Source organism: Hypanus sabinus, chromosome 15 (genome assembly GCF_030144855.1).
Source record: "Hypanus sabinus isolate sHypSab1 chromosome 15, sHypSab1.hap1, whole genome shotgun sequence".
Lineage (NCBI taxonomy): Eukaryota > Metazoa > Chordata > Chondrichthyes > Myliobatiformes > Dasyatidae > Hypanus > Hypanus sabinus.
This window is the reverse complement of record NC_082720.1, coordinates 86,047,308-86,070,991: the sequence shown is the minus strand read 5'-3', so window position 1 is coordinate 86,070,991 and position 23,684 is coordinate 86,047,308. Positions and strand designations below refer to the sequence as shown.

General features: G+C 54.3%; 1 protein-coding gene across 3 annotated transcripts in view; it reads right to left on the bottom strand.

Annotated features, from left to right (window-relative positions):
* The window catches only part of anxa6 (annexin A6), a 143,743-nt gene that overhangs the window by 42,121 nt on the left and 77,938 nt on the right, over positions 1–23,684 (bottom strand). For all 3 annotated transcript variants that reach the window (XM_059990661.1, XM_059990662.1, XM_059990663.1), the window contains 4 exons: positions 15,059–15,117; positions 13,738–13,860; positions 11,837–11,895; positions 5,575–5,653 (listed from right to left, as the gene is read on the bottom strand). In XM_059990661.1, coding sequence (XP_059846644.1) covers positions 5,575–5,653; positions 11,837–11,895; positions 13,738–13,860; positions 15,059–15,117 — 320 coding nt within the window. The remainder of the gene's footprint in view (positions 1–5,574; positions 5,654–11,836; positions 11,896–13,737; positions 13,861–15,058; positions 15,118–23,684) is intronic.

Here is a 23,684-nt window from a genome sequence, read left to right as displayed (position 1 = left end):
GGGTGTCGTCCAAACCCACTGTCAGCCTCAGCAGCTGGGGTGTCGTCCGTCCAAACCCACTGTCAGCCTCAGCAGCTGGGGTGTCGTCTGTCCAAACCCACTGTCAGCCTCAGCAGCTGGGGTGTCGTCCAAACCCACTGTCAGCCTCAGCAGCTGGGGTGTCGTCCGCCCAAACCCACTGTCAGCCTCAGCAGCTGGGGTGTCGTCCAAACCCACTGTCAGCCTCAGCAGCTGGGGTGTTGTCCACCCAAACCCACTGTCAGCCTCAGCAGCTGGGGCGTCGTCCAAACCCACTGTCAGCCTCAGCAGCTGGGGCGTCGTCCAAACCCACTGTCAGCCTCAGCAGCTGGGGTGTCGTCCAAACCCACTGTCAGCCTCAGCAGCTGGGGTGTCGTCCAAACCCACTGTCAGCCTCAGCAGCTGGGGTGTCGTCCAAACCCACTGTCAGCCTCAGCAGCTGGGGTGTCGTCCAAACCCACTGTCAGCCTCAGCAGCTGGGGTGTCGTCCAAACCCACTGTCAGCCTCAGCAGCTGGGGTGTCGTCCAAACCCACTGTCAGCCTCAGCAGCTGGGGTGTCGTCCAAACCCACTGTCAGCCTCAGCAGCTGGGGTGTCGTCCAAACCCACTGTCAGCCTCAGCAGAGCAGAATTAGTGGAAGAGCAGGAGATTCCGCAAACCGTTCATCACTTAAAGAGACAGTAACCCTGGGGTTGCAAAGTTCAATAGTTGAAAGGGGAGAGAGGGTGGGAGTCCTGTCTACGGTGTCGTGTGATAGGGAGGGGGAAAATCAGGGTCAAGGTTGGAGGTGGAAAGGGAGGATAGTGAGTGGTGTGGGAAAGGGGGAGGAGTGGGGAAGGGGGCAGTGGATGGTGGACAATTGGGGAGAAGGGGGTGAGAGTGATATGAAGGAGAGTGATGGGGAGAGAGGGAAAACAGTGAGGGGGAAAGGGGTCGAGGAGGGGAGGGACTCTGCAGGTTGGGTGGGAACTGTACAGGCTGAAGACTCTATGTCTGCATCCTGTACACGTGCCTCTTTAACTGTCTAATGCCATTTGCCTGTGATTCTGCCACAAAGGTAAAATCAAAAATCAATTTTTACTTTCTTTATCTAAACAGTGAAAAGCATCACAACGAGCTCTGTGTCAGAACGTTTCCCATTCATTTTCAAGATTGACAGGTCTGTACTGAGTAATTTTCAGAAGGACATTATGGTGTGAGGGGGTTTAACTTCAATGCACCACTGTAAACCCTCAGTTGCCCCTCTTTACAACCAGTGGACTCCTTCCAACATGGGCACTACGAGCTCAACTCTTAAACTGACCAAAGGAACTCCAGGGAGATGGGTCACTGTTCGACTGACTGCCTGTCCGACTACATCCCATCACCCAACTGCCTCAGAAACAATTTGGGATGTTTTAAAAGCTGCAGGAATTTAAGTGAATTCAAATATAAAGGGCTTGAAATATCCATTTCAATTTCACTTGTCTGCAAATTCTTTAACGAACAGTTTAACCTCACCATCTACCTCGCACCTTATTGTCTGTGTGCACTTTACTCTCTCTGTAACAACTTATACACAACATGCACAAAATGCTGGGGGAACTCAGCAGGTCATGCAGCGTCTTTGGAGAGGAATAAACCGTCAACGCTTCAGGCCAAGACCCTTCAACAGGGTATGTGCTTCACATCCTTCCAGAGAGGCAGATTCCTCACCTCCAATGGAGAGTAATCCAGGCTGCCTCGAGGCGACTCATGTAGCAGCAGAATTCTCAATGGATACGATTAATTATTCTCGTTTCAGCCTGATACAGCTGTTTCCAAGGTCAGAACAGTCAGCAAAGACTTCTTAATGCATTTAAATGAACCATCACTGCTTAAAACTGACGGAAATAATGCCGATTGTGGACAGATTCCTCACTGGATACCACTCAGGAAACGTGGCTGCAGGTCAGGAATACAAGTGAGTTTAAGGAAACGATGTTTTAAACTCCCTATACCGACCATCTTGCTGGCGGACGTGCAGTCTCTGGTGAATAAAAGCGATGATCTCAGAGCCGGGGTGCTGAATCAGAGGGACATTAGGACCGTGTGTGTCCTTAGTTTCATGGAATCATGGTTAACCCCTTCCGTACCGGATGCAGCAATCCAGATCGACGGGTTTACTGCACAACATCAGGAAAGATCTGTAGAGTCTCTCAAAAGCAGAGGTGGAGGAGTATGCCTCATGATCAACTCTTCCTGGTGCGCAAATATATAAATGCTGTCCCAATTCTGCTCACCAGACCTGGAATATCTAGCAGTAAAGTGTCGTCCTTTTTACCTACCACAGGAGTCCTCTGGGGTCATTCTGGTAGCAGTTTACATTCCACCTCAGGCCAATGTCAAGCAGGCTTTAGATGATCTGAGTAATGGGATCTACAAGCACGAAACAGCACAGCCCAACACTTTCACCATTGCTTTGGGGGATTTTAACCAGGCCAGTCTGAAAAAAATCACTAAGCAATTACCATCATCAGATCACTTGCAATAACAGAGGAAACAACACACTGGACCATTGCTACACCACCATCAAGAATGCCTACCTACTCCAAGCCCTCACTTGGGGAAATCGGATCACTTGGCTGTACTTCTACTCCCAGAGTATAGGCAGAGACTGAAGACTGCAGCACCAGCAGTGAGGACCAAGAGGGTTTGGACAAGGGAAGCACAGGAGGGCCTACAGCACTGCTTTCAATCAGTGGACTGGACTGTATTCAGGGATTCATCTTCAAACCTGGGTGAGTATGCTGCAGTTGTTACTGACTTCATTAAAACCTGTGTGGATGAGTGTTTGCCCACAAAGACTTGCTGTACATTCCCAAACCAAAAGCCATGGATGAACCAGCAGGTACTTCGTCTGCTGAAGGCCAGATCTGTGGCGTTCAACCCAGGCCTGTACCAGAAAACCAAGTATGACCTGCAAAGGGCTACTTCAAGAGCAAAGAGACAATTTCAAGTGAGTTTGGAGGCGATGTCGGATGTACGACAACTCTGGCAGGGCCTGCAAGACATAATTTCCTACAAAGTGAAACCCAATAGCATAAATGACAGCAATGCTTCACTACCAGATGAACTCAACACCTTCTATGCCCGCTTTGAAAGGGAGAACACAACTACAGCTGTGAAGATCCCTGTTGCATCTGATGACCCTGTGATCTCTGTCTCAGAGGCCAATGTTAGGCCGTCTTTAAAGATAATGAACCCTCTCAAGGCAGAAGGTCCCGATGGGGTACCTGGTAAGGCTCTGAAAACCTGTGCTGACCAACTAGCAGGAGTATTCAAGGACAATTTCAACCTCTCACTGCTATGGGTGGAAGTTCCCACCTGCTTCAAAAAGGCAACAATTTTACCAGTGCCCAAGAAGAACAATGTGGACTGCCTTAAAGACTATTGCCTGGTAACACTCATATCGACAGTGATGAAATGCTTTGAGAGGTTGGTCATGACTAGACTGAACTCCTGTCTCAGCAAGGGCCTGGACCCATTGCAATTCGCCTATCACCACAATGGGTCAATGGCAGATGCAATCTCAATGGCTCTCCACACGGCTTTAGACCACCTGGACAACACAAACACCTACGTCAGGATGCTGTTTGACTATAGTTCAGCATTTGGTACCATCATTCCCACAATCCTGATTGAGAAGTTGCAGAACCTGGGCCTCTGTACCTCCATCTGCAATTGGATCCTCGACTTCCTACCAAAAGACCACAAGCTGTGCAGATTGGTGATAACATATCCTCTTCATATCTGACAATCAACACTGGTGCACCTGAGGGGTGTGTGCTTAGCCCACTGCTCTATTCTCTCTGTACCCATGACTGTGTGGCTAGGCATAGCTCAAATACCATCTATAAATTTGCTGATGATGCAACATTTTTGGTGGAATCTCAGGTGGTGACAAGAGGGCGTACAGGAGTGAGATATGCCAACTAGTGGAGTGGTGCAACAGCAACAACCTGGCACTCAGCGTCTGTAAGATGAAAGAGCTGATTGTGGACTTCAGGAAGGGTAAGACGAAGGAACACACACCAATCCTCACAGAGGGATCAGAAGTGGAGAAAGTGAGCAGCTACAAGTTCCTGGGTGTCAAGATCTCTGGGGACCTCACTTAGTCCCAATATATTGATACAGTTATAAAGAAGACAAGACAACAACTATACTTCATTAGGAGTTTGAAGGGATTTGGTATATCAACAAATACACACAAGAACTTCTATAGGTGTACCATGGACAGCATTCTGACAGGCTGCATCACTATCTGGTATGTGGGGGGGGGGGGGGGGGGGTTGCAGTACCGCACAGGACCGAAAGAAGCTGCAGTGGGTTGTAAATTTAGTGGGCTCCATCTTGTGGAGATTATATGGACTGGTTGTATCACTGCCTGGTATGGAAACACCAATGCCTTTAAACAGAAAAAACCCACATAAAGTAGTGGATATGGTCCAGTCCATCAATGGTAAAGCCCTCCCCATCACTGACCACGGCAACATGAAATGCTGTTTGTTGCAGGAAAGCAGCATGCTTTATCAGGGGTCCTCGCCACCCAGGCCATGCCCTCTTCTCATTGCTGCCATCAAGAAGGTGGTACAAGAGCCTCAGTACTCTCACCACCATGTTCAGGAACAGTTACTGCCCCTCAGAGATTAGGCTATTGAACCAGAAGAGATAACTTCACTCAGCCCATCACTGAAATGTTCCCACAACCAATGGACTCATTTCAAGGACTCATCATCTCATTTTCTTGTTATTTATTGCTATTCATTTATAATTGCATTTGCACAGTTTGGTGTCTTCTGCACTCTGGTAGAACACACTAATTGTGCAGTCTCTCATTGATCCTGTTGTAGTTACTATTCTATTGATTTGCTGAGAATGCCACAAAAAATGAATCTCAGGGTTGTTTATGCTGAATTATATATACTCAAATATAACATCTACTTTAAACTTGGAACTTTCTGAGGTTGTGCCCTCTGGTCCTAATCTCCGCTCACTATAGGAAACAACTTTCCCACCTTCACTCGACCTTGGCTTTTCAATATTTGATAGGCTTCAATGAGGTTTCTTTTAAACTCCAGTGAGTACAGACCCAGAGCCATCAAGCACACCTCATCCATTAACCCTTTTATTCCCAGGATAATTCTTGTCCTCCAGACCAAGATGGACTCTCAGCCTCTCCATCTACCTCATTATGAACTTGCACTTCATCATTTACCTGCACTGCTCATCTTCGGTAGTTTTTACAATTCATTCTGCGTTGTTCTCCCTCAGTACACTGTGTAATGACCTGATCGTATGCAAGACAAGTTTTTCACTGTACTCAGTCCATGTGACAATAATAAGCCAATACCGATAAAGGAAGGCAGTGGAAGCCAGACGAAGGTGGTGGGGAGAGGGGGTATTACTGTCTCTTTAAGGTCAGTGTGGTGTGTCTGTAAGACGGACCAGACACAAGCCGTGTTTAGCAGACGGAAGTGGTTAGCAGATGGTTAGGCGAGGAAGGGGTGTCTGAAGCCAGGGTGTTTAAACCAAACCTCAACTCTCGCAGTGGCACTGAGTTCCCAGGTCTGATAGGCGACCTGCGCGGCCTCAGGGAAAAATTCACCTGCAACACTGTAATGTCAAGCAAATAGGACAAGATGTGAGGCCCGAGAGGGGTGCAGGATACCGAGATCGATGGGGCTGGGGAGGTTGGGGATGCATATGTTTCAAGACTTCACACCCAAGGCCACTCATGTTGCCAACCCCCATCCTGCCCCCAATTCCAAAATCCTTGCCCCCAACCTTGATTATTGACAATATCTTCAAGAGGTAGTGACTCAAGATGGCAACATCTATTATGAAGGACCCTCACCATCCAGAACATGATATCTTCTCATTACAACCATCAGGGAGGACCAGAAGACACAAAGTAGGAGCAGAAATTGTCACTCAGCTCATCTGGGCTGATATATTACCCCTCTCAACCCCATTCTCCTCTCTCCCCATAACCTTTGACACCCTGACTAACCTAGAAATTATCAATCTCTGCTTTAAATATACTCAATGACTTGGTCTTCAAAGCCACCTGTGGCAATGGATTCCACTGATTCACCACCCTCTGGCTAAAAAATTCCTCCTCATCTCTGTTCTAAATGGATGTCTCTCTATTGCGAGGTTGGGCCCTCTGGTCCTAGACTCCCCATCATACGATGCATCTGCTCCACATCCACTCTATCTAGGCCTTTCAATATTTGATAGGTTTCAGTGAGGTCCCCCTTCATTCTTCTAAACTCCAGTGAGTACAGACCCTGAGCCATTAAACACTTTCTGTATGTTAACCCATTCATTCCTGGAATCATTCTTGGGAAACTCCTCTGAAGACTCTCCAATGCCAACACATCCTTTCTTAGATAAGAGGCTGAAAACTGCTCACAGTACTCCAAGCACAGTCTGACAGTGGCTTATAAAGCCTCAGCACTATGTCTTTGCTTTTATATTCCATTTCTCTCAATCTGAAAGCTAACATTGTATTTGCCTTCATCACCACTGACTCAATCTGCAAGTTAACCTACACAAGGACTCCCAAGTCCCTTTACAACTCTGATTTTTGAATTTACTTTATTTAGAAAATAGTATGTTTTTCTTTTTACCAAAGTGTACAACCATGTACTTCACTACCTTATATTCCATCTGCCACTTCTTTACCCATTCTCTCATCTGTTTAAGTCCTACTGCAGACTCCCAGCTTTATCAACACTACCTGCCCCTCCACCCAGCTTTGTATCATCTACAAACTTGGCCACAAAGCCATTAATTCCATCATCCAAATCATTGACATATCCCAATAACAACCCTGTGGAACACCACTAGTCACCAGCAGCCAACCAGAAAAGGCTCCTTTCATTCTCACGCTTTGCCTCCTGCCAATCAGCTACTGCTTTATCCATGCTAGAATCTTTCCTGTAACACCATGGGCTCGTTACTTGTTTAGCAGCCTCATGTGTGGCACCTTGTCAAAGGCCTTCTGAAAGTCCAAGTATACATCATGCACTGACTCTCCTTTGTCCATTCTATCTGTTATTTCCTCAAAAAATTTCAACAGATTTGTCAGGCAAGATTTCCCCTAAAAAAACGTCTGCTGACTTTGATCTGTTTTACCACGTTTCTCCAAGGACTCCAAAACCTCATCCTTGATGATCAATTCCACCATCTTCCTAACCACTGCAGTCAGACTAACTGCCTTATAATTTCCTTTCTTGTGCTTCTCTCCCTTCTTGAAGAGTGGAGTAACATTTTCAGTCCTCCAGAACTAATCCAGAACCTAGTGATTCGTGAAAGATAATTCTAATGAATGCCCCCACAGTCTCTTCAGCTACCTCTTTCATAACCCTGGGGTGCAGTCTATCTGGTCCAGGTGACTTATCCATCTTCAGACCTCTCAACTTCCCAAGCACCTTCTCCTGAGTAATAGCAGTAACACTCACTTCTGCAACCATCCTCCCCACCCTGACACTCTCACATTTCTGTAATACTGCTGGTGCCATCCACAGTGATGACTGACGCTAAATACCTATTCAGTTCACCCGCCCTTTCCTTGTCCCCCATTACTACCTCTCTAGCATCATTTTCCGCTGGTCCAATATCCACTCTCACCTCTCTTTTACTCCATACATCTAAAAAACCTTTGGTATCCTCTTTGATATTTCTGGATAGATTACTTTTTCCTCTTCTTATGGCTTTTTAGTTGCCTTCTGTAGGTTTTTAAAAGCTTCCCAATCCTTGACCTTCCCACTAAGTTTTGCTATCTTATATGTCTTCTCTTTGGCTTTTATGTTGGTTTTGACTTCTCTCGTCAGCCATGGTTGTGTCATCCTGCCTTTAGAATACCTCTTCATCTTTGGGATGTTTCTATCCGACACCTTCTGAATTCCCCAGAAACTCCATTTGTTGCTGTTCTGCTGTAATCCCTGCTATTGTCCCCTTCCAATCAACTTTGACCTGCTCCTCTCTCATGCCTCTTTACTCCACTGTAATACTGATACATTTGGTTTTAGTTTCTCCCTCTCAAACCACAGGGTGAATTGTATCATATTATGATCACTGCCTCCCAAGGCTTCCTTCAACTTAAGCTCTCCTATCAATTCTAGTTCATAATACAACACCCAGTCCAGAATTGCATTCCTCTTTTGGGCTCAACCACAAGCCGCTCTAAAAGCCATCTAGGAGGCACTCTACAGATTCCCTCTCATGGAATCCAGCACTAACCTAATTTTCCCAATCTACTTGTGTATCAAAATCCCCCATGACTATTGTAACATTGCCTTTAATACGTGACTTTTCTACTTCCACTTCCACATGAAATCTATATCCCACATCTTGGCTATTGTTCAGAGGCCTGTATGTAACTCCCAAAAGGGTATTTTTACCCTTTCAGTTTCTTAACTCTGCCCACAAGGATTCTGATCCTATAAGAGCCTAGGGACCCACACTCTACAATTAATTAATTCGCTATCAGAACCCAAAAACTATGAACTATTGAACAGTACAGACCCTTCAGCCCACAATGTTATGCTGTCCTTATAATCAGCTCTAAGGTCAATCCAACCCTTTCCTCCTCCATAGTCCTCCAGTTTTTTCTATCACCTATGTGCCTATCTAAGAGGTTTTTTTAATTAAATGTCCCTAATGTATCTGTCTCTGCCGCCACCCCAGGTAGCACATTCCTCACACCCACCACTCTCCTGTGTAAAAACCTAGCTCTAACCCTATACTTTCCCCCAATCGCCTTAAAATTATGCCCCCTGGTACTAGCCATTTCCACCCTGGGAAAAAGTCTCTGACTGTCCACTTAATCTCTGCCTCTTACCATCTTATACACCTCTATCAAGTCACCTTTCATCCTCCTTTGCTCCGAATAACATTGTATTCTGTAACACTTTATTAAAGTCAGTGTCGTAGAATACTACAGCACATAAAACAGGCCTTTCAGCCCATCTAGTCCATGCCAAATCCAGCAAACCACAACCATGGCCCTCCATATCCCTCCCATCCAAGTACCTATTCAAGTTTATCTTCAATGTTTTAATCAAACCCGTATCTACCACTCTCACCACCCTACGTGAAGATCCCTCTCATGTTTCCCTTAAACATTTCACCTTTCACACTTAACCCAGGACCTCCAGTTTTTGTCCCACCCAACCTCAGTGGAAAAAACCTGCTTGTATTTACCCTATTTATACCCCTCATAATTTTGCATATCTCTATCAAAGCTCCCCTCAATCTCTACGCTTCAGGGAGTAAAGTCGTAACTTATTCAACCATTCACTATAACTCGGGTCCTCAAGTCTTAACAACATATTTGTAAGATTGTTTTTGCACACTTTGAATCTTATTTACATCTTTCCTGTAGGTTGGTGACTAAAACTGCACTTAATACTCCAAATTAGGCCTCACCAAAGTCTTATACAATTCTACTATAACATCCCATCTCCTGTACTCAATACTTTGTTTTATGAAGGCTAATGTGCCAAAATTTCTGTTTATGACCCTATCTACCTGTAACACCACTTTCAAGGATCTGTATTCCCACTCTGCTTTCCTTTGTCAGGAATGATCTGTCTGGATAGCAGGCGAGCAAATGTTTTTCACTGTTTCTCAGTACCTGTCAATAAAAATCTGATACCTGACTTCCCTTTCCCACCTTCCCCAAGCCTCTGTCTCCCCTGGCTGTGTCTGGCATTGCACAGGGCTCCCAGTGTCTATTCACCTACTGATTGTTCACACATATTACAATCCCCCCCCCCCCACCCTCCCTCTGTAAGCTGTAAAGAAGAAAAAAAGCTCTAATTCACTCAACCTTTCCTCATGAGACATGCTCTCTAATCCAGGCAGCATCCTGGTGAATCCCCTCTGCTCCCTCTCTAATCCAGGCAGCATCCTGGTGAATCCCCTCTGCTCCCTCTCTAATCCAGGCAGCATCCTGGTAAATCTCCTCTGCACCCTCTCTAATCCAGGCAGCATCCTGGTGAATCTCCTCTGCACCCTCTCTAATCCGGGCAGCATCCTGGTAAATCTCCTCTGCACCCTCTCTAATCCGGGCAGCATCCTGGTAAATCTCCTCTGCACCCTCTCTAATCCGGGCAGCATCCTGGTGAATCTCCTCTGCACCCTCTCTAATCCAGGCAGCATCCAGGTGAATCTCCTCTGCACCCTCTCTAATCCAGGCAGCATCCAGGTGAATCTCCTCTGCACCCTCTCTAATCCAGGCAGCATCCTGGTGAATCCCCTCTGCTCCCTCTCTAATCCAGGCAGCATCCTGGTGAATCCCCTCTGCTCCCTCTCTAATCCAGGCAGCATCCTGGTAAATCTCCTCTGCACCCTCTCTAATCCAGGCAGCATCCTGGTGAATCTCCTCTGCACCCTCTCTAATCCGGGCAGCATCCTGGTAAATCTCCTCTGCACCCTCTCTAATCCGGGCAGCATCCTGGTAAATCTCCTCTGCACCCTCTCTAATCCGGGCAGCATCCTGGTGAATCTCCTCTGCACCCTCTCTAATCCAGGCAGCATCCAGGTGAATCTCCTCTGCACCCTCTCTAATCCAGGCAGCATCCAGGTGAATCTCCTCTGCACCCTCTCTAATCCAGGCAGCATCCTGGTGAATCCCCTCTGCTCCCTCTCTAATCCAGGCAGCATCCTGGTAAATCTCCCCTGCTCCCTCTCTAATCCAGGCAGCATCCTGGTGAATCTCCTCTGCACCCTCTCTAATCCAGGCAGCATCCTGGTAAATCTCCTCTGCACCCTCTCTAATTCAGGCAGCATCCTGGTAAATCTCCTCTGCACCCTCTCTAATCCAGGCAGCATCCTGGTGAATCTCCTCTGCACCCTCTCTGATCCAGGCAGCATCCTGGTGAATCTCCTCTGCACCCTCTCTAATCCAGGCAGCATCCTGGTGAATCTCCTCTGCACCCTCTCTAATCCAGGCAGCATCCTGGTGAATCTCCTCTGCACCCTCTCTAATCCAGGCAGCATCCTGGTAAATCTCCTCTGCACCCTCTCTAATCCAGGCAGCATCCTGGTGAATGTCCTCTGCACCCTCTCTAATCCAGGCAGCATCCTGGTGAATCTCCTCTGCACCCTCTCTAATCCAGGCAGCATCCTGGTGAATCTCCTCTGCACCCTCTCTAATCCAGGCAGCATCCTGGTAAATCTCCTCTGCACCCTCTCTAATCCAGGCAGCATCCTGGTGAATCTCCTCTGCACCCTCTCTAATCCAGGCAGCATCCTGGTGAATCTCCTCTGCACCCTCTCTAATCCATACAGCATCCTGCTGAATCTCCTCTGCATCCCCTCGAAAGCTTCCACATCCTTCCTACAATGAGGCGAGCAGAACTGAACACAATATTCCAAGTGTGGTCAAACCAGGGTTTTATAGAGCTGTAACGTTACCTTGCAGCTCTTGAACTTTACCCCTGACAAAAGGCCAACACACCATGCACCTTCTTTACCACCCTATCAACCTGCACTGAATCTTTGAAGGATCTATAGACAGTTCAAAAGTATCAAAAGAGCAGGGGAATAAAGGTGGGTGTGATTAGTTGTAACCCCAATGACGTAGACAATAAATTAAATCTGAGGCCAACTCCTACCCTTGACAACACTCCCCACACTGTAACCCTGTGAACAAGCCCCCCCCCCCCGTCTCTAGCTTTGGGGTGGGGATGATGTGGCTTCAGTGAACAGCCCAGCCACCCCTCTGCCTCCAGTAGCTGGGTAACGGCTCGCATTTCTATCCGTCAGGGATGGAGACAAACTTACTCGTCGTCACCTCCACACAACCGCAGCAGAGCTCGCTTGTACTCCCCAGAAGTGTCACTCTGTAAGGAAGAAAGGATGAGTGAAAACCTATCGTTTCCCCATCTGTCATCACTCCCCTCCACCCACTCAGAATCAGAATCACTGTCTTACGTGACGTGAAATTTAAAGAGAAGGTTAATCAGGACCTGCCCTCACTACCACCAGGGATGGGGTACAGGAGCCTGAAGACACACACTCAGTGTTTTAGGAACAGCTTCTTCCCCCCACTCTCAGAGTTGTGAATGGACAATGAACCCATGTACACTAACTCTTTTTTTCTCTTTTGGCTCTCTTTTTGCACTACTTAACTTAATTGTATACAGCACCAGTAACAGTAAAACTATAGGTCATACAGTACTGTGCAAAATCTTGGGCACATGTATTGTGTGTGTGTATTTTTTATTGTATTATGAGAGCCCCTCTGTTGGTCAGGGTTGATTCATGGCTGTTGCATACTAGCAGTCTAGATACATAGAAACATAGAAAATAGGTTCAGGAGTAGGCCATTCGGCCCTTCGAGCCTGCACTGCCATTCAGTATGATCATGGCTGATCATCCATCTCAGAACCCTGTACCTGCTTTCTCTCCATACCCCCTGATCCCTTTAGCCACAAGGGCCATATCTAACTTCCTCTTAAATATAGCCAATGAACTGGTCTCAACTGTTTCCTGTGGCAGGGAGTCTGCCTGGGCAGTACAATATGGTGAACAAGCTGTTTCCCGCGTGGCTGATGAAACCAAAGGAACAGCAGACCGATACAGTTTGGCACCAGCGGCATCGCAGGAGTTGCCAGTCAGCATCGAAATCAATGTAAGGCTGTCCTAGGGAGCCCGGTCTGGAATTTTCCCCTTGGGGTTTACTCCCAAAGCCTTCCTCATGAGTGGGTATGGCAGCAAGGCAGCAGAGGTTTGAGATCAGAGTTTTCCTTCCAGGTGAGCTGCCAACTACGGCTGACAAGCCCCATCTGCCTGAATATATCGTTTTTAATTTATACTTTTTTTATTGTCCGATGCACAGTACTGCTGCCGCAAAACAACAAATTTCACAACATATGCCAATGATATTAAAGCTGGTTCTGATTTATTTGTCACGTGCACAGTGAAACAGTGGAATGCCTCATCTGCGTCAACAACACAGTCCAAGGACATGCTGGGGGAAGCCCACGAGTGTCACCACGCTTCTGGCACCAACATAGCATGCCCACAGCTCACTAACCCTAACTACTACGTCTTTGGAATGCAGGAAGAAACGCACATGGTCACAGGGAGAACGTACAAACTCAGTGAGGATTTGACCCCGATCACCGATTCCTGATGCTGCAAGGCATTTTGTTGTTTTCCTGGCTGATCTTCACAGAAGTGAAGGATTTTTAGCATGATGTTCCCAACCCACCACCACCCCTCAAATTCGCCAACGTTTCCTTTCTGCTCAGGAGGAGATTCCCAAGCTCACAATCTCAGGAAAGTTTCTGACAACTTTAAAAGTGGTTTTGTAGAGAGCATTCTGAGTGGTTGCATCACCATCCGATATGGAGGCTCCAATGCACTGGATCACAAGAGGGTTGTCGACCTACACAGCTTCTTCATGGGCATGACCCTCCCACCATCAAGGACTTCTTCAAGAGGCATTGCCTCAAGAAGGCAGCATCCATCATTAAGGACCCTCACCATCAGGGTCATTCCCTCCTCTCACTGCTATCATCAGGGAGAAGGTACGGGAGCGTAAAGACACACATTCATCTACACTCAACTATTCATAACAGCTTCTTCCCCTCCACCATCAGATTTCTAAATGGACAATGAACCCATGAACACCACCACAACAATCCTTATCTTTTGGAATTATTTGCCCCGACACTCACCCGGATCATACTGTGCAGTGATTTCTCATACTTTTTTCGAAACTCCTCGCGGATGTCCAGCATGTCGATCTCGCTACGCGACACCATGATTCGGATCAGTGTGTTGTCCCGTGTTCCCATACCCTGTGGGGGGTACGTAAGAGAGAGGGTGGGGAGGGGGGAGAGAGGGGGGAGAGAGGGGGAGGGGGAGGGGGGAGAAAAGAGAGTGAAAGTGAGAGGGAGGGAGAGACGGTTGATAGGGAGAGAGGGGAGAGGAGATAGAGAGGAATGTAGCGAGAGGAAGGGAGCAAGAAAAAGCCCTCATCTGGTGTTCTGTCCTATCTGTATCTACCCTCTGTCTCGGCTGCTGCACAACATCAAAGGGGCCCGCTTTGTGGGAGGGGGCGTGTTCACAGGGATAACACACTGGCACAGTAGTCAGTATAACACTTCACAGCACCAGTGATCAGGGTGCAATTCTGCTCTGCCAATGCCCATCACAGACCGTGACCTGGAAGTGCCACCGTGCTTCGAGTGCCAACACAGCATGCCCACAACTCAGCTACCCGAACCCCAGCATCTGAGCAATGTGGGGGGAACCCAGGTGGTCACAGGCAGATTGTACGAGCAGCGCTGGGAATTGGTGATCACCGGCCCTTTATCAGAGTTATAGTCACTGCTACACTACCGTGTCTCATTGAGGAGATGCTTGGATAGGTACGTGGATGGGAGGGATATGGTCTGGGTCAATGGGACTGGCATGGGCTAGAAGGGCAAGAGGCCTCTTTCTGCGCTGTAGTGGTCTATGACTCACAAGTACATCGAAACATACAGTTACACAAACATCACATTTCACCTGTGATCAATCCAATCAATGGCCAAGCTGTACACCTGCTCATTAATGCAAACATATAAGCAGCCAATCATCTGGCAGCAACCCAATGCACAAAAGCATGCAGACGTGGTCAAGAGGTTCAGTCGTTGTTCAGACCAAACTTCAGAATGGGGAAGAATGTGATCTAAGCGACTTTGACAGTAGAATGAATGTTGGTGCCAGATGGGGTGGTTTGAGTATCTCAGAAACTGCCGATCTCCTGGCATTTTCACACACAGCAGTCTCTAGGGTTTACAGAGAATGGCGCCGGAGAGGAGTACCGAGAAAGGACACCTGACGTGTCTGGGTGATAAAGATCGAGAGTGCAGCTCAGAGGGAAATGGAACTAATGCTGAGAAGTGGGATTAACAAAGGTAGGGCTGAAGGAACTAATCCTCTGCTTTACAACTGTATGAAAGTGTTATCCCGGGATATGTTGAGGCTTTCCGCCAGCACGAGTCGCTTTACCTTCATGGCCTTGAAGAGTCGGGAGGCGAAGTACTCCTGTTTGTTTCTGGCGCACCTGACTGCGGGGCACAGGCAAAGAGACAACATTAACCAGGCGGCGTCAGACCGAACCGCCAACCTGCCCACCGATCACAGCAAAGCCCTGGGGGAAACGGTGTGGGGAAGGACAGGGGGAAACGGTGTGGGGAAGGACAGGGGGAAACGGTGTGGGGAAGGACCGGGGGAAACGGTGTGGGGAAGACCCGGGGGAAACGGTGTGGGGAAGGACCGGGGGAAACGGTGTGGGGAAGGACCGGGGGAAACGGTGTGGGGAAGACCCGGGGGAAACGGTGTGGGGAAGGACAGGGGGAAACGATGTGGGGAAGACCTGGGGGAAACGGTGTGGGGAAGGACCGGGGGAAACGGTCTGGGGAAGACCCGGGGGAAACGGTGTGGGGAAGGACCGGGGGAAACGGTGTGGGAAAGGACAGGGGGAAACGGTGTGGGGAAGGACCGGGGGAAACGGTGTGGGGAAGGACCGGGGGAAACGGTGTGGGGAAGGACAGGGGGAAACGGTGTGGGGAAGGACAGGGGGAAACGGTGTGGGGAAGGTGAGGGGGAAACGGTGTGGGGAAGGACCGGGGGAAACGGTGTGGGGAAGGACAGGGGGAAACGGTGTGGGGAAGGACAGGGGGAAACGGTGTGGGGAAGGACCGGGGGAAACGGTGTGGGGAAGGACCGGGGGAAACGGTGTGGGGAAGGACCGGGGGAAACGGTGTGGGGAAGGACCGGGGGAAACGGTGTGGGGAAGGACAGGGGGAAACGGTGTGGGGAAGGACAGGGGGAAACGGTGTGGGGAAGTACCGGGGGAAACGGTGTGGGGAAGACCCGAGGGAAACGGTGTGGGGAAGTTCAGGGGGAAACGGTGTGGGGAAAGACAGGGGGAAACGGTGTGGGGAAGGACAGGGGGAAACGGTGTGGGGAAGACCCGGGGGAAACGGTGTGGGGAAGGACCGGGGGAAACGGTGTGGGGAAGGACCGGGGGAAACGGTGTGGGGAAGGACCGGGGGAAACGGTGTGGGGAAGACCCGGGGGAAACGGTGTGGGGAAGACCCGGGGGAAACGGTGTGGGGAAGGACCGGGGGAAACGGTGTGGGGAAGGACCGGGGGAAACGGTGTGGGGAAGGACCGGGGGAAACGGTGTGGGGAAGGACAGGGGGAAACGGTGTGGGGAAGGACCGGGGGAAACGGTGTGGGGAAGGACCGGGGGAAACGGTGTGGGGAAGGACCGGGGGAAACGGTGTGGGGAAGACCCGGGGGAAACGGTGTGGGGAAGGACCGGGGGAAACGGTGTGGGGAAGGACCGGGGGAAACGGTGTGGGGAAGACCCGGGGGAAACTGTGTGGGGAAGGACCGGGGGAAACGGTGTGGGGAAGGACCGGGGGAAACGGTGTGGGGAAGACCCGGGGGAAACGGTGTGGGGAAGACCCGGGGGAAACGGTGTGGGGAAGGACCGGGGGAAACGGTGTGGGGAAGGACAGGGGAAAACGGTGTGGGGAAGGACCGGGGGAAACGGTGTGGGGAAGGACCGGGGGAAACGGTGTGGGGAAGGACCGGGGGAAACGGTGTGGGGAAGGACCGGGGGAAACGGTGTGGGGAAGGACAGGGGGAAACGGTGTGGGGAAGGACCGGGGGAAACGGTGTAGGGAAGACCCGGGGGAAACGGTGTGGGGAAGGACCGGGGGAAACGGTGTGGGGAAGGACAGTGGGAAACGGTGTGGGGAAGGACCGGGGGAAACGGTGTGGGGAAGGACAGTGGGAAACGGTGTGGGGAAGGACCGGGGGAAACGGTGTGGGGAAGGACCGGGGGAAACGGTGTGGGGAAGGACCGGGGGAAACGGTGTGGGGAAGACCCGGGGGAAACGGTGTGGGGAAGGACCGGGGGAAACGGTGTGGGGAAGGACCGGGGGAAACGGTGTGGGGAAGGACCGGGGGAAACGGTGTGGGGAAGGACAGGGGGAAACGGTGTGGGGAAGGACCGGGGGGAAACGGTGTGGGGAAGGACAGGGGGAAACGGTGTGGGGAAGGACAGGGGGAAACGGTGTGGGGAAGGACCGGGGAAACGGTGTGGGGAAGGACCGGGGGAAACGGTGTGGGGAAGGACCGGGGGAAACGGTGTGGGGAAGGACAGTGGGAAACGGTGTGGGGAAGGACCGGGGGAAACGGTGTGGGGAAGGACCGGGGGAAACGGTGTGGGGAAGGACCGGGGGAAACGGTGTGGGGAAGGACCGGGGGAAACGGTGTGGGGAAGACCCGGGGGAAACTGTGTGGGGAAGGACGGGGGAAACGGTGTGGGGAAGGACCGGGGGAAACGGTGTGGGGAAGGACCGGGGGAAACGGTGTGGGGAAGGACAGGGGGAAACGGTGTGGGGAAGGACCGGGGGAAACGGTGTGGGAAGGACAGGGGGAAACGGTGTGGGGAAGGACAGGGGGAAACGGTGTGGTGAAGGACAGGGGGAAACGGTGTGGGGAAGGACCGGGGGAAACGGTGTGGGGAAGGACCGGGGGAAACGGTGTGGGGAAGGACCGGGGGAAACGGTGTGGGGAAGGACCGGGGGAAACGGTGTGGGGAAGGACCGGGGGAAACGGTGTGGGGAAGGACCGGGGGAAACGGTGTGGGGAAGGACCGGGGGAAACGGTGTGGGGAAGACCCGGGGGAAACGGTGTGGGGAAGGACCGGGGGAAACGGTGTGGGGAAGGACCGGGGGAAACGGTGTGGGGAAGGACCGGGGGAAACGGTGTGGGGAAGGACCGGGGGAAACGGTGTGGGGAAGGACCGGGGGAAACGGTGTGGGGAAGGACAGGGGGAAACGGTGTGGGGAAGGACAGGGGGAAACGGTGTGGGGAAGGACCGGGGGAAACGGTGTGGGGAAGGACCGGGGGAAACGGTGTGGGGAAGGACCGGGGGAAACGGTGTGGGGAAGGACCGGGGGAAACGGTGTGGGGAAGGACCGGGGGAAACGGTGTGGGGAAGGACCGGGGGAAACGGTGTGGGGAAGACCCGGGGGAAACGGTGTGGGGAAGGACCGGGGGAAACGGTGTGGGGAAGGACCGGGGGAAACGGTGTGGGGAAGGACCGGGGGAAACGGTGTGGGGAAGGACAGGGGGAAACGGTGTGGGGAAGGACCGGGGGAAAAGGTGTGGGGAAGGACAGGGGGAAACGGTGTGGGGAAGGACAGGGGGAAACGGTGTGGGGGAAGGACCGGGGGAAACGGTGTGGGGAAGGACCGGGGGAAACGGTGTGGGGAAGGACCGGGGGAAACGGTGTGGGGAAGGACAGGGGGAAACGGTGTGGGGAAGGACCGGGGGAAACGGTGTGGGGAAGGACAGGGGGAAACGGTGTGGGGAAGGACAGGGGGAAACGGTGTGGGGAAGGACCGGGGGAAACGGTGTGGGGAAGGTCAGGGGGAAACGGTGTGGGGAAGGACCGGGGGAAACGGTGTGGGGAAGGACAGGGGGAAACGGTGTGGGGAAGGACCGGGGGAAACGGTGTGGGGAAGGACCGGGGGAAACGGTGTGGGGAAGGACAGGGGGAAACGGTGTGGGGAAGGACCGGGGGAAACGGTGTGGGGAAGGACCGGGGGAAACGGTGTGGGGAAGGACCGGGGGAAACGGTGTGGGGAAGGACAGGGGGAAACGGTGTGGGGAAGGACAGGGGAAACGGTGTGGGGAAGGACCGGGGGAAACGGTGTGGGGAAGGACCGGGGGAAACGGTGTGGGGAAGGACAGGGGGAAACGGTGTGGGGAAGGACCGGGGGAAACGGGTGTGGGGAAGGACCGGGGGAAACGGTGTGGGGAAGGACAGGGGGAAACGGTGTGGGGAAGGACCGGGGGAAACGGTGTGGGGAAGGACCGGGGGAAACGGTGTGGGGAAGGACAGGGGGGAAACGGTGTGGGGAAGGACCGGGGGAAACGGTGTGGGGAAGGACCGGGGGAAACGGTGTGGGGAAGGACCGGGGGAAACGGTGTGGGGAAGGACCGGGGAAACGGTGTGGGGAAGGACAGGGGGAAACGGTGTGGGGAAGGACAGGGGGAAACGGTGTGGGGAAGGACAGGGGGAAACGGTGTGGGGAAGGACCGGGGGAAACGGTGTGGGGAAGGACCGGGGGAAACGGTGTGGGGAAGGACAGGGGGAAACGGTGTGGGGAAGGACCGGGGGAAACGGTGTGGGGAAGGACCGGGGGAAACGGTGTGGGGAAGGACAGTGGGAAACGGTGTGGGGAAGGACCGGGGGAAACGGTGTGGGGAAGGACAGTGGGAAACGGTGTGGGGAAGGACCGGGGGAAACGGTGTGGGGAAGACCCGGGGGAAACGGTGTGGGGAAGGACCGGGGGAAACGGTGTGGGGAAGGACCGGGGGAAACGGTGTGGGGAAGGACCGGGGGAAACGGTGTGGGGAAGGACCGGGGGAAACGGTGTGGGGAAGGACCGGGGGAAACGGTGTGGGGAAGGACCGGGGGAAACGGTGTGGGGAAGGACCGGGGGAAACGGTGTGGGGAAGGACCGGGGGAAACGGTGTGGGGAAGGACCGGGGGAAACGGTGTGGGGAAGGACCGGGGAAACGGTGTGGGGAAGGACAGGGGGAAACGGTGTGGGGAAGGACAGGGGGAAACGGTGTGGGGAAGGACCGGGGGAAACGGTGTGGGGAAGGACCGGGGGAAACGGTGTGGGGAAGGACCGGGGGAAACGGTGTGGGGAAGGACCGGGGGAAACGGTGTGGGGAAGGACCGGGGGAAACGGTGTGGGGAAGGACCGGGGGAAACGGTGTGGGGAAGGACCGGGGGAAACGGTGTGGGGAAGGACCGGGGGAAACGGTGTGGGGAAGACCCGGGGGAAACGGTGTGGGGAAGGACCGGGGGAAACGGTGTGGGGAAGGACCGGGGGAAACGGTGTGGGGAAGGACCGGGGGAAACGGTGTGGGGAAGGACCGGGGGAAACGGTGTGGGGAAGGACAGGGGGAAACGGTGTGGGGAAGGACAGGGGGAAACGGTGTGGGGAAGGACAGGGAGAAACGGTGTGGGGAAGGACAGGGGGAAACGGTGTGGGGAAGGACAGGGGGAAACGGTGTGGGGAAGGACCGGGGGAAACGGTGTGGGGAAGGACCGGGGGAAACGGTGTGGGGAAGGACCGGGGGAAACGGTGTGGGGAAGGACAGGGGGAAACGGTGTGGGGAAGGACAGGGGGAAACGGTGTGGGGAAGGACAGGGGGAAACGGTGTGGGGAAGGACAGGGGGAAACGGTGTGGGGAAGGACCGGGGGGAAACGGTGTGGGGAAGGACCGGGGAAACGGTGTGGGGAAGACCCGGGGGAAACGGTGTGGGGAAGGACCGGGGGAAACGGTGTGGGGAAGGACCGGGGGAAACGGTGTGGGGAAGGACCGGGGGAAACGGTGTGGGGAAGGACCGGGGGAAACGGTGTGGGGAAGGACCGGGGGAAACGGTGTGGGGAAGACCCGGGGGAAACGGTGTGGGGAAGGACAGGGGGAAACGGTGTGGGGAAGACCTGGGGGAAACGGTGTGGGGAAGGACCGGGGGAAACGGCGTGGGGAAGACCCGGGGGAAACGGCGTGGGGAAGGACCGGGGGAAACGGTGTGGGGAAGGACCGGGGGAAACGGTGTGGGGAAGGACCGGGGGAAACGGTGTGTGGAAGGACAGGGGGAAACGGTGTGGGGAAGGACCGGGGGAAACGGTGTGGGGAAGGACCGGGGGAAACGGTGTGGGGAAGGACAGGGGGAAACGGTGTGGGGAAGGACAGGGGGAAACGGTGTGGGGAAGACCCGGGGGAAACGGTGTGGGGAAGGACCGGGGGAAACGGTGTGGGGAAGGACCGGGGGAAACGGTGTGGGGAAGGACCGGGGGAAACGGTGTGGGGAAGGACAGGGGGAAACGGTGTGGGGAAGTACCGGGGGAAACGGTGTGGGGAAGACCCGAGGGAAACGGTGTGGGGAAGTTCAGGGGGAAACGGTGTGGGGAAGGACAGGGGGAAACGGTGTGGGGAAGGACAGGGGGAAACGGTGTGGGGAAGGACAGGGGGAAACGGTGTGGGGAAGACCCGGGGGAAACGGTGTGGGGAAGGACCGGGGGAAACGGTGTGGGGAAGACCCGGGGAAACGGTGTGGGGAAGGACCGGGGGAAACGGTGTGGGGGAAGGACCGGGGGAAACGGTGTGGGGAAGACCCGGGGGAAACGGTGTGGGGAAGACCCGGGGGAAACGGTGTGGGGAAGGACCGGGGGAAACGGTGTGGGGAAGGACCGGGGGAAACGGTGTGGGGAAGGACCGGGGGAAACGGTGTGGGGAAGGACAGGGGGGAAACGGTGTGGGGAAGGACCGGGGGAAACGGTGTGGGGAAGGACCGGGGGAAACGGTGTGGGGAAGGACCGGGGGAAACGGTGTGGGGAAGGACCGGGGGAAACGGTGTGGGGAAGGACCGGGGGAAACGGTGTGGGGAAGACCCGGGGGAAACGGTGTGGGGAAGGACCGGGGGAAACGGTGTGGGGAAGGACCGGGGGAAACGGTGTGGGGAAGACCGGGGGAAACTGTGTGGGGAAGGACCGGGGGAAACGGTGTGGGGAAGGACCGGGGGAAACGGTGTGGGGAAGGACCGGGGGAAACGGTGTGGGGAAGACCCGGGGGAAACGGTGTGGGGAAGGACCGGGGGAAACGGTGTGGGGAAGGACCGGGGGAAACGGTGTGGGGAAGACCCGGGGGAAACGGTGTGGGGAAGGACCGGGGGAAACGGTGTGGGGAAGGACCGGGGGAAACGGTGTGGGGAAGGACCGGGGGAAACGGTGTGGGGAAGGACCGGGGGAAACGGTGTGGGGAAGGACAGGGGGAAACGGTGTGGGGAAGGACAGGGGGAAACGGTGTGGGGAAGGACAGGGGGAAACGGTGTGGGGAAGGACAGGGGGAAACGGTGTGGGGAAGGACCGGGGGAAACGGTGTGGGGAAGGACCGGGGGAAACGGTGTGGGGAAGGACAGGGGGAAACGGTGTGGGGAAGGACAGGGGGAAACGGTGTGGGGAAGGACAGGGGAAACGGTGTGGGGAAGGACCGGGGGAAACGGTGTGGGGAAGACCCGGGGGAAACGGTGTGGGGAAGGACCGGGGGAAACGGTGTGGGGAAGGACCGGGGGAAACGGTGTGGGGAAGGACCGGGGAAACGGTGTGGGGAAGGACCGGGGGAAACGGTGTGGGGAAGGACCGGGAGGAAACGGTGTGGGGAAGGACCGGGGGAAACGGTGTGGGGAAGACCCGGGGAAACGGTGTGGGGAAGGACAGGGGGAAACGGTGTGGGGAAGACCTGGGGGAAACGGTGTGGGGAAGGACCGGGGGAAACGGTGTGGGGAAGGACCCGGGGGAAACGGTGTGGGGAAGGACCGGGGGAAACGGTGTGGGGAAGGACAGGGGGAAACGGTGTGGGGAAGGACCGGGGGAAACGGTGTGTGGAAGGACCGGGGAAACGGTGTGGGGAAGGACAGGGGGAAACGGTGTGGGGAAGGACAGGGGGAAACGGTGTGGGGAAGGTGAGGGGGAAACGGTGTGGGGAAGGACCGGGGGAAACGGTGTGGGGAAGGACAGGGGGAAACGGTGTGGGGAAGGACAGGGGAAACGGTGTGGGGAAGACCCGGGGGAAACGGTGTGGGGAAGGACCGGGGGAAACGGTGTGGGGAAGGACCGGGGGAAACGGTGTGGGGAAGGACCGGGGAAACGGTGTGGGGAAGGACCGGGGGAAACGGTGTGGGGAAGGACAGGGGGAAACGGTGTGGGGAAGGACCGGGGGAAACGGTGTGGGGAAGACCCGAGGGAAACGGTGTGGGGAAGTTCAGGGGGAAACGGTGTGGGGAAGGACAGGGGGAAACGGTGTGGGGAAGGACCGGGGGAAACGGTGTGGGGAAGGACCGGGGGAAACGGTGTGGGGAAGGACCGGGGGAAACGGTGTGGGGAAGACCCGGGGGAAACGGTGTGGGGAAGGACCGGGGGAAACGGTGTGGGGAAGGACCGGGGAAACGGTGTGGGGAAGGACCCGGGGGAAACGGTGTGGGGAAGGACCGGGGGAAACGGTGTGGGGAAGGACCGGGGGAAACGGTGTGGGGAAGGACCGGGGGAAACGGTGTGGGGAAGGACCGGGGGAAACGCTGTGGGGAAGGACAGGGGGAAACGGTGTGGGGAAGGACCGGGGAAACGGTGTGGGGAAGGACCGGGGGAAACGGTGTGGGGAAGGACCGGGGGAAACGGTGTGGGGAAGGACCGGGGGAAACGGTGTGGGGAAGGACCGGGGGAAACGGTGTGGGGAAGGACCGGGGGAAACGGTGTGGGGAAGACCCGGGGGAAACGGTGTGGGGAAGGACCGGGGGAAACGGTGTGGGGAAGGACCGGGGGAAACGGTGTGGGGAAGACCCGGGGGAAACTGTGTGGGGAAGGACCGGGGGAAACGGTGTGGGGAAGGACCGGGGGAAACGGTGTGGGGAAGGACCGGGGGGAAACGGTGTGGGGAAGACCCGGGGGAAACGGTGTGGGGAAGACCCGGGGGAAACGGTGTGGGGAAGGACCGGGGGGAAACGGTGTGGGGAAGGACAGGGGGAAAACGG